The following is a 14,763-nucleotide window of genomic DNA, read 5'->3' as shown; positions in this document are numbered from 1 at the left end:
AAAACGCATAATTTACATTCTGTAAAATTCACACGTTTGGTGTACATTTCTTGACTTTTGAAAACATATAATCATGAAGTTACCACCACAGTCAGACTACAGACCCACACCCTGCCCCAATGCCCCAGTGTCCCTCTTCAGACACTCCCTTCCTCTGTCTCTAGCTGTGCCCACTCCCGGCCTTTTTTTCTACCCTGACACTTGGCTTTTCCAGAATGTCATATAAATGGATCCTGCAGCAGGTAATGCATGTGATAATCCACAGTGCAGAGTGTATTAATAGTTTGGCAAATACAGCACAGCTGGACTTAGATGTGAGAGCCTGTATTCCAAAACACTATGGAGGAACAGTAGTGCTCTAATTCAGAAGTTTGTGAGCATCTCACCATTGCAAAAGCTAAGGACAGCTGGCAGGAAACTTGTGAGTGAGTGGAGGAAGCAAGCCTGCGACAGTTGGATTGATAGGTATAAAATAGTCTTGTGGTCAAGAGTCTCTAAATAGGCTGCAAAGTGGACCATTTTTGTACACACCAGTTTTTTATTATTTTCATTTTGTGTGTATGCATGTATTGCCTGCATATGGGTAAGGGCACCTGTGTGTGCAATGCCTGCAGAGGACAGAAGAGGCTGTCAGATCCCCTGGAACTAGAGTTACAGACAATTGTTAACTGCCATATGGGTGCGGGGATTCGAACCCAGGTCTTCTACAAGAACAACCAGTGTTCTTAACCACTGAGCCATCTCTCTAGCCCCAAACACACCATTTTTGAGGTTACTGAAGCTTGCAGGCAAGTCCCGGTTTAGGGACTTTTGGAGGACAGCAACCTGAGGAACATGTGCAAGTGTGTGGTCCAAGTTTTCCTTCCTAACTTTCCCCCCAGTGCTGAGCAGTGTTGGTTTATCTTGCCACAAGCACCAGGATATTTGAATTGTTGCAAAATTATTATTTTTAAAATAATAATCCATAGAGCTACTGTACTGTGTACAGGTAGGAGAGCCAGGGCATAGGGCAAATGTATTCTTATTTTAACAAATGACTGGAATGCTAGTCAACTGTTTTCTCCACACTAACATTGGTAATGTTGAGCATATTTAATGCACATGGTCACCATTCACGTGTCTTCTTTGGTCAGTGTACATTCAAGTCTTTGGCCTGTTTTTAATCCTTTTTTAAATAATTGAGTTTTCAGAGTTCTCTATAGTCTAGACACAACTTATTTTTAGATCCATGTCTTGCAACAAAGAAGACTATTTTTTAAATTCTCTTTTTAAGAATCGGAAAAGAGAGTTTAAATTATGTGAAAGTCCAAATTTTCAAATTTCTGTTATATAAACAATAGTTCTGGTATTACTTCTAAGGCATTTTTTTTTTTCCTGAGACAAGTTGATAAAGATTTTCTTTTTCTCTTTTCTCCAAAGAGCTTTGTAGTTAGAGGGATTGTGTTTGGGTCCTCTTCTAGAGGCATAATGAAATGTGAGTTTTTAGTCTATTCAAATTGTTTCAGCACCATATATTAAAAGCTATGTGGGTGATACAGGCCACGATAAAGAAGGTGGTGTGGAACAGGTTGGACAGGGATGCACAGGGATGCCAGGGTCGGCATCTTCTGTGAGAGGATGGTGTTCAGCAAGTTCTCCACCCAAAATATGTCACCACACATGCTTGGCCTCCTTTCGCAAGTGTTTGTTTGTTTGTTTATTTGTTTTCTGCTTCTGTTCCTTTAATTTATGCAGCTTCTCTTTTGCCCAAACCATGCTTATTCTCCTTGTTCTTACTATGGAATTAGGCAGTGCCATTTTGCCAAATTTGGCTTCCCTTACCAGGCTGCTATGGCTGCCCTAGTTCTCTTGCCCTTTAAGTAATTGTTAAATTACTTTTTAAACAGAATCCTAGCAGTCTGATTATTAGAACTATATTCTATCTTTAAACCCATTTGGGACATGGTCCTTCAATTTCAACTTTGTGGAAAGTTCTGTTATGATGGATTCATTATAGTTTTCACATGATTGTGGTGAATTTATTGAAGGACTCCTATGTTTTGCTTTTTTATGTTAATACATTGGATTACATTTATTTACTTACAACTCCTGATCCTTCTGCTCCTATCTCCCTAGTACTAGAATTACAGGAGTTCACCACCATAGCTGTCTCACTGATGTTTTTCTGTTTCACTCAGTCCTCCTAACAGGACTCTTATGGGTCAAATCTAGATGATTATTGTCTTGGTTCTTTTTCATCATGACTTCCACTCTTTTTGTTTCCTGCTCGTCCATTAGCCCTTATTTTGACAACTGAAACATTCCCTGGCTAACATTCTATTTCCACTATCTCTGGTCTTATTTGAGCCATGGATATCATTTTTGGACCAGGACCGTTTGTGGGAGGAGTGTGCAGTAGGAGAATGTAGGCCACAGAGAGAACTGATTTTGTAGCAAAGTGATTTTTTTCTCCCTAAAAGATTATTTTAAAAAAGAGTCTTACGTTTATGTGTATGTGTGTGTGTGCCCGCATGATTTATGTGCACCACATGTTTGCAGCTGCCCTTGGAAGCTAGAGGGCATTGGGTTCCTTGGAACTAAAGTTACAGGCAGTTGTAAGCCACCTGATATGGATGTTGGGAGACAAACCTGGGTCTTCTGCAAAAGCAGTAAGCACTTGTAACTGCTGAGCCATCTCTCTGCCCCTCCAAAAGATGCTTGAACTTGACATTCTGGTATTTCTATTTTGCAGGTAAAAAACTCCAAAGAAAATGTTTAACACTTGCTTCTCCTGTAACATCCACCAAGCTTTGCCTCTGCTGTCTGCTGACCACTGTCCTCACTGCAGCTGTAGTTGGGCTTTCTGTTGCTTTGTTAGGTAAGGTACTTATTCTCTGAATTGTACAGTGTTAGGTCCACAGTTATACTGTCAGTAATACTTACCGAGGGTCTTATATGTTGGGCACTGTGGTAAGTCTTGAGATAAAATACATCTCAAACCCCTGTTCCTGGGAACTTACAGTAGAGCAGGAAGACGCAGGCAGTATAAACAAGTGAAGGAGTAGAGCAGGTTTCAGAATGCGCAGGGAGGCAGGTCAGCCTCCTTGGGAAGATGAGGTTTCAGCATCCTCTTGAAGGAGATGCAGGAGCCACATGCCTACCTTGGAAACTATTCAAGACGGAGAACAAGGTGAGCCAATGAATCTCAAGGAGGTTGTTGCAGCTGCAGGAGTGAGGGCAGAGAAGAAATATATGAGTAGAGCGCTCTCTTATTACCCAAGGTTTCGGTGATGTTCAGTTGTGGACTGAAAATTTTAAATGGAAAATTCATGAAATGGTTAATTTAAAGGTCTTTAGTTGCACACTGTTCAGAGAAGTGGGATAAAAATCTTGTACCATCCTCTTCATCCTCCCCTGGTATGTGAATTATCCCTTAGTGCGACTTTTCCACACTGAATACACTACCTGCCCAGTAGCCACCAGTGCTGTTTCAGTTCTGAGATAGACTGTCATGATAGGAGACCCTGCAGTGCTTGTGTTCTAGTATCCCTTATGTTACTAAACAGTGACCCAAAGCACAACAAACAATGATGTTATAACACACATTTCTTCAAAGCCAATATTATGAGTGAGCACCTCAGAGAGAATGGGACACAGGCCCTGGCTGGAAGGTCCAGGATGAAGGACCATCATGTTGAGAAGGGGACTCTGAGTGATGAGTTAGGAAAACTACACTTCAAGTGCCTAGTTCATAGCTGAGCTCAGGATGGCAGGCAGAAAAAAAGGAGACATGGAAACATCTATATAATTAATTCATTGTATTGTTTACATTCTAGTGAGAAAGCCAGAACAGGCCATCTCGAACCCTATCTACTATCCTTCCTGCCCAAGAAACTGGATTGGATTTGGAAATAAATGCTACTATTTTTCTGAAGACACAAGAAATTGGACACACAGTGAGAATTTCTGTATGGCATTGCAAGCTGTACTCGCTCAGTTTGAAAATCTGGAAGACCTGGTAAGAAATATTGGCGGAACCCTTTTTCTACTGAATATTTAGTGCCCTAAGGGGGAAGCTGAAAGCTGAAGCAGGAGGAAGGATCCCATCCCTAGCAGAAACAGGGACACAGGGTGCATATTAATGTGTGCAATTTGTTGATGGCATCACTTCTGCCTGGAGCCCTGAGGCAGACGGATTCTCTCATGTAATGTTCACATGCAGCCTGTAAGGTTAGACATAGTGCTCCCATTCTAAGATTTGGTAACTATGTAAATTTTCATACATGGGTTGCATATTGCAGGTGGCTATTAATATGATCCTGGAACCACAGGCATAATCATGGACTTTCCCAGTCACAGTGGAATGTAATGTCATTAAAATAAAGTACTTTATTAGAGACAGCAAATGGCTCCACCGGCTTGAGAGTCTGTGCTCCTCAATGACACTTGCTGCCATCCCAACAGGAGGCTGTGGAGTAGCCAGACTTAAGGTCATCTGAAACAGAGACACATGCATTTGCTTTCTGTGTTTTCTGACAGAATTTCCTGAGGAGATATAAAGGCCCTTCTGATCACTGGATCGGCCTGCACAGAGAATCATCAGGACAGCCTTGGAAGTGGACAGACAACACTGAATACAACAACACGTATGTTTGGGGACTTTTCCTTCTGGTGTGTTCTTGTGTCATTATATGCATGAGTTGTAGTTCTGAGAGGCAAAAGGCAGCATCCTGTGAAGCTTACTGTACTAGGAAGGAGGATACACAAACCTTTGGACTTGAGATGTAGCGCAGAGGTAGAGTGTGCTGACACACATGAGCCAATCCCCAGCAAACTCCACATCCCCACAAATCTAAATCCTTTTAATGCTCTTCCTCTTATTAGCTGTGATTTGGGAAAGCTTTTACTTACTGCAATTTTACTTCAAATCTTTAGCAAGATAACATCTGGGGTAGCTCTTGATCCCAGTGACTCAAAACTTTTCCTTGCTGATAAATCGCGAGTGGAATGCAGACAGAACCGCACATGCGCAGAGGGCTCTGAAAGCCACTGCAGAACTGCGGGGATCAGATTCTCAAGTCCACTCTGCACTGCTGATCTGTTCACAAAAACAGACTCCAGGGAGCAGTGGGGACCTCTCCTAATGTCTGGTCATCAGAAAGAACCCAGAAATAGTTCTTGAACTGTGAATATAGGCATTTCATTTTAAAAATAAAATATAGAGATCCGATCACTTCCATCACTGACGCTAAGCTAAAAAGCAATTTACTAGGAAGGTTTTGCCTTTCTTCACCTTGATAACGTATGGAACTGTTCCAGATAAGACTAAAAGTCACCCTCAGTGAGGTCACCATAGCAGCAGTTCATTTGTACATGGCAGTAAGCAGCAGTTACATACCTTGTCAGTGCATAACAGGGTCTGGAGTGGATGAACTGCAAAGGCGTGATTTTCAAAGAACTTGAGAATGTAAAAGAAACCAAGTACAAAAATAGTGTAAATAGTTCGTGATGGACTTTTTTCTTTCTTTCATATTAAAAATATGTAGTGGGAACAATAGAGATTCCAGTGCGGGAGTTAACGTATTTGCAGCCTATGCAGATTTATTCTTTTTGTTTTTGTTTTAGGGTTTCCATCCGAGGAGTGGGAGAACACGCCTACCTGAATGACAATGGAATTAGCAGTGCCAGGGTCTATGCAGATAGGAAGTGGATTTGTAGCAAGCCCAACAGCTACATTCTCCAGTGCCAAATACCTTCTACTTATTTTTAGACTGTAGCAGAGGTGCATTTTAATTTGCTATCTGCAGTTGTCAAACTGTTATTCAAATTATCAAATTGTTATCCAATGCATCATACATGTATTGACAGCAAAGATGAAAACCAGATTAGAGGACTATGCACATGGGACATAGAAATGATTCTAAATTACACAGGGGTTTTCAGATGAGCTGGTTCTCGTATTTTAAAGCTAAAGTTTAATCATATCGGTGTAAGTGAACTCCACTTCTGGGACATTGAATTTTTGCACATAGTCAATCTTTGCTGTGAATACATGGGATCATAAAGAGAGCAGCAACGAAAGTCATGGAAGTGATTTTTAATAATCATAAGAAAGACGATAATTGGTCCATAGTCTTCAAAAACTTCAAAGTCATATCTACAATTTTTTACAAAGTTCAATTACCAACCTAAAGGAGAATTTGAAAGTATTACGCTAAGATTTACTTTACAATTTAATTTAAAACATTAGGAACATTGTCAAAAAACACTTTAGTTCTCAGCGTCCATGTTTTCAATTACAGTGTCTTAAGTAGATATAAAGACAAATGACATTTTAATTTCACCATTATATTGGATTTATTTCATAGCAAATGATAGCTAATTACTTAAACTCTTAAAATACTTTTAACTTTTTGTGTGAGTGTATGCACACATGTGAGGGTGCCCTGAGAATGATCTTCCTGGCACTGGAGTTACAGACATTTGAGTCACATAGCATAGGTGGATGGGATCAAACTTGGACCCCCTGCAGGAGAAATGCATGCGCTTAACTACTGAGCCATCTCTCCGGCCCACTTCTTCTTATTATTTTTTTTAAATCTTACTTTTAGGGCTGGACGATGGCTCAGTGGTTAAGAGCACTGGCTGCCCTTGCAAGGGACCTGGGTTCAATTCCCAGCACCTGCCTGATGGCTAACAACCATCCTTAACTACAGTTCCAGGGGATCTGACACCCTCTTCTGACCTCTGCAAGCATTGCATGACATGGGTACACTTACATACATGCAGACAAACAGACACACAAAAATAATACAATAGAAAAATAAATTACTTGTTATCGGATGTTAGAAATAAAATATTTATAGTAATTATAGAATGAACTACACTGTACTGATGAGTCCCAAAAAGGACGAAATAGCAAATTAAAATGCACCTCTTCTGCTAGTTTCCTTGCTTCCTCCTTTATTTGTTGATATATTTGCACTGTCTTCCTCCTCTCTCTCCTCCTCTCTTCTTTTTCTTTTGTGGCACTGTAAATTGAGTGGATGCCTTTACACATGTCAAGCATTGTAAAGTTAGTCTTTATCTCAGCCCTTTCTGTAAATTTCATTTTGTGACAATATCTCACTGTGTAACTCAGATTGCCCCTGAACCTGTGGCCTTCCAGCTTCCACACTCAGATAGCTGGGATTAGAGTTGTGGGTTACCACCCAGGGCATGTTATTCTTTGTTACTAAGGCATGTGCATTTCTGTAATAGATTGTATCTATTTTAAGGCTATGTTATTATTTATTATATGGATACAAGTGTATTTGCATTGGTATTACTATTTTCTCCTCTGCTTTGTCTATCCATAATAATGCTTTTGTTTATAGTCCACTTTATTTCAGGTGTCCTAATAGGAAGGTAGGACACATCCCCAGGTACTAGCACAGTATGTCAAATACAGGAGTGTTCAGAGCACACCTGTGGAATGAATCATGCTCTTATGAGTGTCTCTAATACTAGGTAACTTCAATTATGTTCCTACAAAGAAAGCTAATTTTCTACAAGAATTCAGAAAAATAAATATTTTATATTATTGTACTGTATATGGATAACTCATCAAATAAATGCAATCATTTAATTACAACCCTAGCCTACTCAATACTCTTGTATACACTAAATTAGAAATCACACATATAAAGTGTGGATTTCCTGCTTACCATCTCAGACCATGGCAAATTACATAGTCCTTTGGGTAGAGTTTCTTCATCTGAAACAAATGGGTCTAAGAATGGAAATGTCTAAGATTCAGACAAAATTGGCCATGCAAATTCTTGACAGCCTATGTATCTGACTCATAGTAAATATGTAGTAGTTTGACTTCCATTGCAGTATAAAAATAACTGTTAAGAGAATAGCAGTAGTGTACACTAGCACTGGAACTTCTAAGTAATCTTGTTGACACCCCCAGGAAGTCAGAGAGCTGTTTAAATAGGTTTCTAATAGTCACTGGAATTTCCTAGTGGTTGAATGAATCATTTCAACATCATAAAGAAGTATTTCTTAGGAAGAATAAGGTTGTAGGCCTGGGTTTATGGCTCAGTGGGTACAAGCATAAGATCTGGAGTTAAAATCCCCAGCACCCACAGAAAAAGTCCAGCATGACAATGGGCAGTCCTGTCACCCCAGCACTGGGTGGGAGGCAGAGACTGGAGGGTCGCTGGTCACCAGTCTAGCTGCAGGTTCAGTGAGAGACCCTGTCCCAAGGGTGTAAGGGGAAGAGTGATAGAGCAGGACACCTGGTGTCCTCCTATGGCCTCTGCACATGCCCTCATACTTGAACACATAACTACAAACGTACACCTCCACACACTCCCACAAATACACACAAAATAAACTAGTTTTAAAAAAGAAGGCAGCTATAAAGGTAAGTGGTTCGTAGCATATTACAGGAACAATTCAAGTACTTTGGGATTTATACATTCACTTCAAAGTCATCAACTTTATTTGTTACATTGAATCTGAACGGATCATTCTAATCTAGCATATGGTCAAAATTTTCCCATCTTGCAACTTTCCAATGGCTCCTATTTTCTTCTTAGAATACATTCCAACTCCTAATATGATCAAGGCCATATGATATCACAGCTTATTCCCTCCAACTCATCATCTTCATAACCTGTGTTCTTCCCAATTAAGTATTAAGCAGAGGGAATTATATGCCATGACATTTTCTTGCTAGCATAGAGCTCCTCTGCTCTGGTCAGGATCCCAGAAGTTGCAACTCAAGGAGCCAGAAACTCCAGTGGGTCATTTGATGAAAGTGACCACACTTTATCAGCTCTAACAGCAGTTGGGGCTCAACTCTCCAACAGTAATTGTGATTTAAGCCGCATTATCACCTAAAGTTCTGAAGACCTAAATTCCAGTGTAGATGGTGAGGACAGGAGAGGTTCAGCTATGGGGCCGGAAGGTGAATAGACAGCTGCTCACACAGAGAGGAAGTTTGGTCTGTCTCCTCATCTTTGCTCTTCATTTAATCTCATCTTTCACCTTTGTTTCTATGGGTGTGTTTTGTGATCTTGATGTCAGATTAGATTATACTCCTTATCCCCACATTGCTTCTGCTTCCACATTCTGTATCTCATTTCCTCTCACCTTATCCCTCTATTCGGTCTGGAACCCCAGCCAATGAGATGGTCCCATCCACATTCAGGATAGGTCTTCCCTCATTAGTGTAACTCTCTGGAAATATTCTCATGGAATTTCACTCTTCATCTTCAAAGGCTTCTGACCATCAGGTAATGCAAAATGCAATTAATTAATCTGTAAGAGTTCAAAAAATAAAAATATAATTATTAATTCTTTGAGAACTTCATATAGTGTATTTTAGCCATAATCCCCATCCCCCAGCTCCAATCCCAACTCCTCCCCATCCCCCCACTGTGTCCAATATGTGTTGCCCAAATACTCTTGGGTGTGGAACCTGCACTAGACTGTGGTCTACCTACTTGGACTTACATCCTTAAAGAAAACTGACTCTTTCTCTTTCAGTAACTGTTAAATATCAATAGCTCCACAGCTGGTGATGGGAGATCATGCCCACTTTTCCCCCTCCATGATGGGATTTTGTCTGGCTTGAGCAGGTCTTGTGCATGCTCTCAAAATTACTGTGACTTCATATGTGCAACAACCCTCCGGCCTGGAAAACACTCTGTTTCTTTGTAGTCATCTACCACCTCTGGCTCTAACAGTCTTTCTGCCCCCTCTTCTGAAAAGTTAGTGCCCTGTACCTTAAGGAGAGGGGTGTGATATAGATATCCTGCTTTGTGCTGAGCACTCAACAGTCTCTTATTCTCTGTACATTGACCAATTGTGGGTCTCTGTGTTAACTGCCATCTATTGCAAGAAGATGCTTCTCTGATGAGGGTTGAGAGATATTCTAATCAATGAGTACAGTGATAAGTCATTAGGAGTCATTTAATACTGTCTCCATTTAGTAATTAGTGGCAGGTTCTCCCCAAGGGCCCATGACTTTTTTAGCTACAGATTCTTGGCCTTAACAATAATGGTGCCAGGTATGGGTTCCATGTCTTGCAGCAGGCCTTAGATTCAGTCAGAGGGTGATTGGTTGCTACCATAATCTTTACACTATTGCACTCGTGGGCATATCTTGCCCACAGTGGTTATTATAGTTCAGAGTTCACAGATGGGTAAAACTGATGATTGTTTTTCTCCTCTGAGAGCAAGCATAGCCCCTTCCAGCACTATGAAAGCTAGTCAGTAGAGTTAAAACTTCCAGGTCAGTGCCCACTTGATTTTTTCCATGTTCTGTGACGCAAGTATGTGCTGTCTTCAGCAATGGGGTCTTACTGTCAACTTCTGGAGGGTAACTGAGAGCAGTGGCAATAGTCTGTAATGTTTGAAGGTGCATGGGGATCCCACTGGTCAACAACTCAATTACAGCTAATTCATTCCTGGTACTGGGGTTTTTATTTGCTAGGATGAGGTGTCTAGTTGGGCTGTTGTATGCCTGTTATATGGTAAATCCACTGAAACACTTTTTATATATGCATATGCATCTGTTTTAGTGAACTTCTACAGTAGTAGGTTTTCATGTGCTTCTACAAAAGTCTTTAGTGTTAGTTATCCCTCCCCCTAGTCCCTCTTTTCCCCTGCCCATCCCCAACCCGCTTAATCCTTCCTGTTCCATTATTTTCATTCCTCCCTTTATATCACTGTAGTCTATCACCCTTCCTTTGGAGTCAGACGTGCTTTTGTTGCACCACGATGACTCTTCCCTCCATCCACACCCCATGGCCCCTTACTAGTGTCTTAATTCTGGGGTATTCCAAATGAAACACATGCATCTAAAAGATTCAAAGCGAACATCCATATGTGAAAGAGAACATGTGGTGTGTGTCTTTCTGGGTCTGGGTTACCTCGTTCAGGATGATTGTTCCCGGTTCTATCCATTTGCCTGTGAGTTTTGTAATTTCATTTTTTTAAACAGATGAGTAATATCCTGTTGTGTAAATGTACTACATTCTTCTCATCCATTATCAGTTGATGGATATCTAGGTTGTTTCCATTTCCTGGCTATGGTGAGTACAGCAGCAATGTACATGGATGAGCAGGTATCTCAGTCATAGAATATAGAGTCCTTTGGGTATATGCCTAAGAGTAAGATAGGTGAATCTTTGGTTAGATTTATTTCTCACTTTTTGAGGAACTTCCACACTAATTTTCATAGTGGCTGTACCCATTTGCATTCCCACCAGCAGTGAACAAGTGTTCCTTCTTCTCCACATCCGTACAAGCTTTTCTCATTGTTTGTTTTCTGGATCTTAGCCATTCTGATTTGGCTAATATAAAGTCTCAAAGTAGTTTTAATTTGCATTTCCCTGAGTACTAAGGATGCTGAACACTTTTTAAATGTTTCTCGGCAGTTTGTATCTCATCTTTGGAGAACTCTGCTTAGTTTCATGCCCTATTTTTTAATTAGGTTGGCTGTTTACTTAATGATTAGTTTTTTAGTTCTTTGTATATTCTGGATATTAACCCTCTGTCGGATGCATAGATAGAAGGTAAAGATATATATCCTAGTCTGTAGGCAGCCTCTTTACTCACATGCTCGTATCTTTTGCTGTACAAAAGCATTTTGGTTTCATGTGGTTCCACTGGTCAGTTGTTGGTGTTAATGCCTGCACTATGAGGATCCTATTCAAAAGGTCCTTTTCTTGTGCCTATAAGTTTTAGTGTATTCCCTACTTTCTCCTTTGTCAGATTCAGGGTATAACATAAGGTCTTCTGTTAAAGTATTTGAGTCATTTGGAGTTGAGGTTTGTGCAAAGTGAGAGCGATTTAATTTCATTCTTCTACTTGAAGCTATCCAACTTCAGCAGTACCACTTGTTAAAGATGCTGTCTTTTCTCTAGTGTGTATTTTTGGACCCTTTGTCAAAAGTCAGGTGGTTATAGGTATATGGGCTTATATTCGAGTCTTTTATTCTATTCCATTGATCAAAGTGTCTGTTTTTGTGCTAGTACCATGCTGTTTTTGTTACTATAGCTTTGTGGTATAACTTAGAATCAGGGATGGTGAGAGCTCCAGCAGGTTTTTTATAATTCAAGATTGTTTTTAGCTCTCCAGGTCTTCTTGCATTTCCTAATTTAAGATTGTTTTCACAGCTTCTGTGAGTAATTGCTTTGAAATTTTGTGGTAAATGTGTAGATTGCTTTTAGCAGGATGGTCATTTTCCCAATATTGATCCAATTGATCCATGCACATCTTTCCATCTTCTGGTATTTTCTTTAACTTTTTCAATGTCTGAGAAATGTTTATTATGCAAGTCCTTTGCTTCCTTAGTTGGATTCATTCCAGGATTTTTTTTTGAGGCAGTCATGAATAGAATTGTTTCCCTGATTTCTTTCTCAGTATAATTTTCATTTGTCTAGGAAGGTTACTGACTTTTGTGTGTTTATTTTGTATCCTGCTACGTTGCTTGATGTGTTTGTCAACTGTATGAGTTTTGTGGTGGGTCTTTATAATCTTTTAGGTATGGAATCATATAATCTGCAAATAAGGACACTTTGACTTCCTCCTTTCCTGTTTGTATCCCCCTTTTCTCCTTCACTTATTTTTCTTTTGTAAATTTTTATTGAATTTTCATGTATTTCATACAGAACATCTTAATCAGTCTTGATCATCTTTATACCCCCTTCTCCTTTGGCACCCTCCCGTAGCCCTCCCCCCACTGGAATTAATACCTTCTTTCATTTGTATTAAGGCCTATCATGTCAAGTTAGTGTACCCAGATGTCCCTCAGTGCAAATTCACCCACGGGAGTCTAGTCAGCCTATCTAGAGTCCCTTCCTTTAAGAAGTTCAGCTTTTCTTCACCCAGTAGTAATCAGCTGCCAATAATTCTTTGACTAAGATTGGGGCCTGATGACCATTTCCTCAGTTCCGTGCTGGGGTTTTGTCTGCATGAGTTTGCATAGGTCTTGTGCATGCTGGTACCATTACTGTAGGTTCACATGAGCAAGGTCCCAGGAGCTTTTAGGACTCTATTTTCACATGATTATGTACCTACTCCCTGGCTCTTACAATCTTTCTGCCCCCTCTTCAGCAATGGCCCCTGAGCTCTGGGTGGGTGGAATTTATATGGGAGTCCTGTCCAAGGAACCAAACTCTGTAGACTCTTACTCTCTATGCTTTGGCTGTTTGTAACCTTTTGTTTTCCTGGCCCTCTGTTGTATGAGGGAGCTACATTAATGAGAACTGAGTGATGTATTAGTGTCTTCTTTATACTTTGTTCTATTTTTGGGGAGCCTAGGTGTCAAGGTTGCATTATAGATGTGCTACTTGGGCTTGGGCAATTCACAGACAATGTCTGTGTGACCAGTTATAGAACTCTGAAATAGTCATCTGTTGCAAAAGAAACTTCTTTGATGAGTGGTGACTAGGACAATTGTCTGTAAATAAAAGGATCTATATTTTGTACATAACAAGAACTTACGTTTGTCTAGGGATGTGACAGCCTTGGGGCTTTCTCTAAGATCTATGACCTCTCTAGCCATGTATATTTGGCTATGTTTCCAGTACCACACTTGAGTTTCCTCCCATTAAATGGGCTTTAAGTCCAATTAGGTAGCTGTTGAGTATCCCTAAGATAAAAATGCCACTACTGCACCAATGTTGTTTACTGTGCTCATCATTGATGTGATTATTAGACCTTGAGCTGGGATTGAACCATCTATTAATGTTTTCCACTAGCAGCTTGCATAGACCTCTCCAAAGCTATGAGAGCTAGCCTTCAGGGAGAGATGGCTTCCTGGTCAGTCCCAGCTCCATTGCTCCAAATCCTGTGTCCAAAGTATGTGTGTCTTCAGCAATAGGGTCTTATCCTCAAGTTCTAGGAAGCAGTCAAGGACCGTGGCAATAGCCTGTGTAATTTTGAGACTCTCTTGGACTACCCTAGCAAAAGTCAAAGGAAGGCTTCTCCTGTGTGGTACTGTTTCTTGTTATGAAGCCTTCAGCTATACACATGGATTCATGTAGAAATGTTGTATGCATAATTTGTCAGTAGGTTTTGGACTAATATGATTCCTTCTGGGTTTTTTTACACTAATTAGGCATAATGTATCTCTCATTCCATACCCTCCCCATTAGAAGCATCCCTATTTTTCACATATCTCCCTTGATAAAATCAATCTCCTGTGGTTCCACCTCTCTTGAGCTCCTTCTTCTTTATCCCCAGAGTTCCTTGTATAACCCTCCCTTCCCACTCCCATTTAAATACCCCTATTTTACCCATTTCTTCCTTAGTAACACCTGTGTCCTACTGTTCTTCTCTCTCAGGTTCTTTCTTTCCCTTTACCTCCCTGAATCCTTTCCATTTTCTGGCTTCCTTCAGTTACATCAGGATATATGCTCACATATAAGGATTTGGTGCTAGGATCCACAAATGAGGGAAATTATATATTGATTGTTTTTCTGAGTCTGTGTTACTTCACCTAGTATAACACTTTCTAGTTCTATAAATTTGCCTGCAAATTGTATGATTTCTTCTTTCTTTATTGCAGAGTAGAACTCCATTGTGTAAATGTACCACATTTTCATTATCCACACATCAGTTGAGGGACACTTTGGTTGCTTCCATGTTTTAGCTATTGTGAAAAGAGCAGCAACAAACATGGATGTATAAGTATCTCTGCAATAGATAAGTCCTTTGGTATATGCCAAGGAGTGGTATAACCAGGTCATATGGTAGGTTCATTTTTAGTTTTTAAATAGT

General features: G+C 40.2%; 1 protein-coding gene across 2 annotated transcripts in view; it reads left to right on the top strand.

Moving 5' to 3' along the window:
• The window catches only part of LOC103745492 (C-type lectin domain family 2 member D11), a 30,814-nt gene that overhangs the window by 3,515 nt on the left and 12,536 nt on the right, over positions 1-14,763 (top strand). Inside the window, exons 2-5 of one of the 2 annotated variants that reach the window (XM_029570549.1) lie at positions 2,732-2,857; positions 3,816-3,997; positions 4,519-4,625; positions 5,605-5,761. In XM_029570549.1, the coding sequence (XP_029426409.1) occupies positions 2,732-2,857; positions 3,816-3,997; positions 4,519-4,625; positions 5,605-5,749 (560 nt within the window). In that variant the 3' untranslated portion in view covers positions 5,750-5,761. Of the gene's footprint in view, positions 1-2,731; positions 2,858-3,815; positions 3,998-4,518; positions 4,626-5,604; positions 6,319-14,763 lie in introns of those variants that run through there. The other variant, XM_008847417.3, reaches the window with a different exon arrangement.

This window comes from Nannospalax galili, unplaced genomic scaffold (assembly GCF_000622305.1).
Source record: "Nannospalax galili isolate Female #2095 unplaced genomic scaffold, S.galili_v1.0 scaffold1763, whole genome shotgun sequence".
NCBI classification, from domain to species: Eukaryota; Metazoa; Chordata; class Mammalia; order Rodentia; family Spalacidae; genus Nannospalax; species Nannospalax galili.
This window is presented reverse-complemented; position numbering and strand designations above follow the sequence as displayed.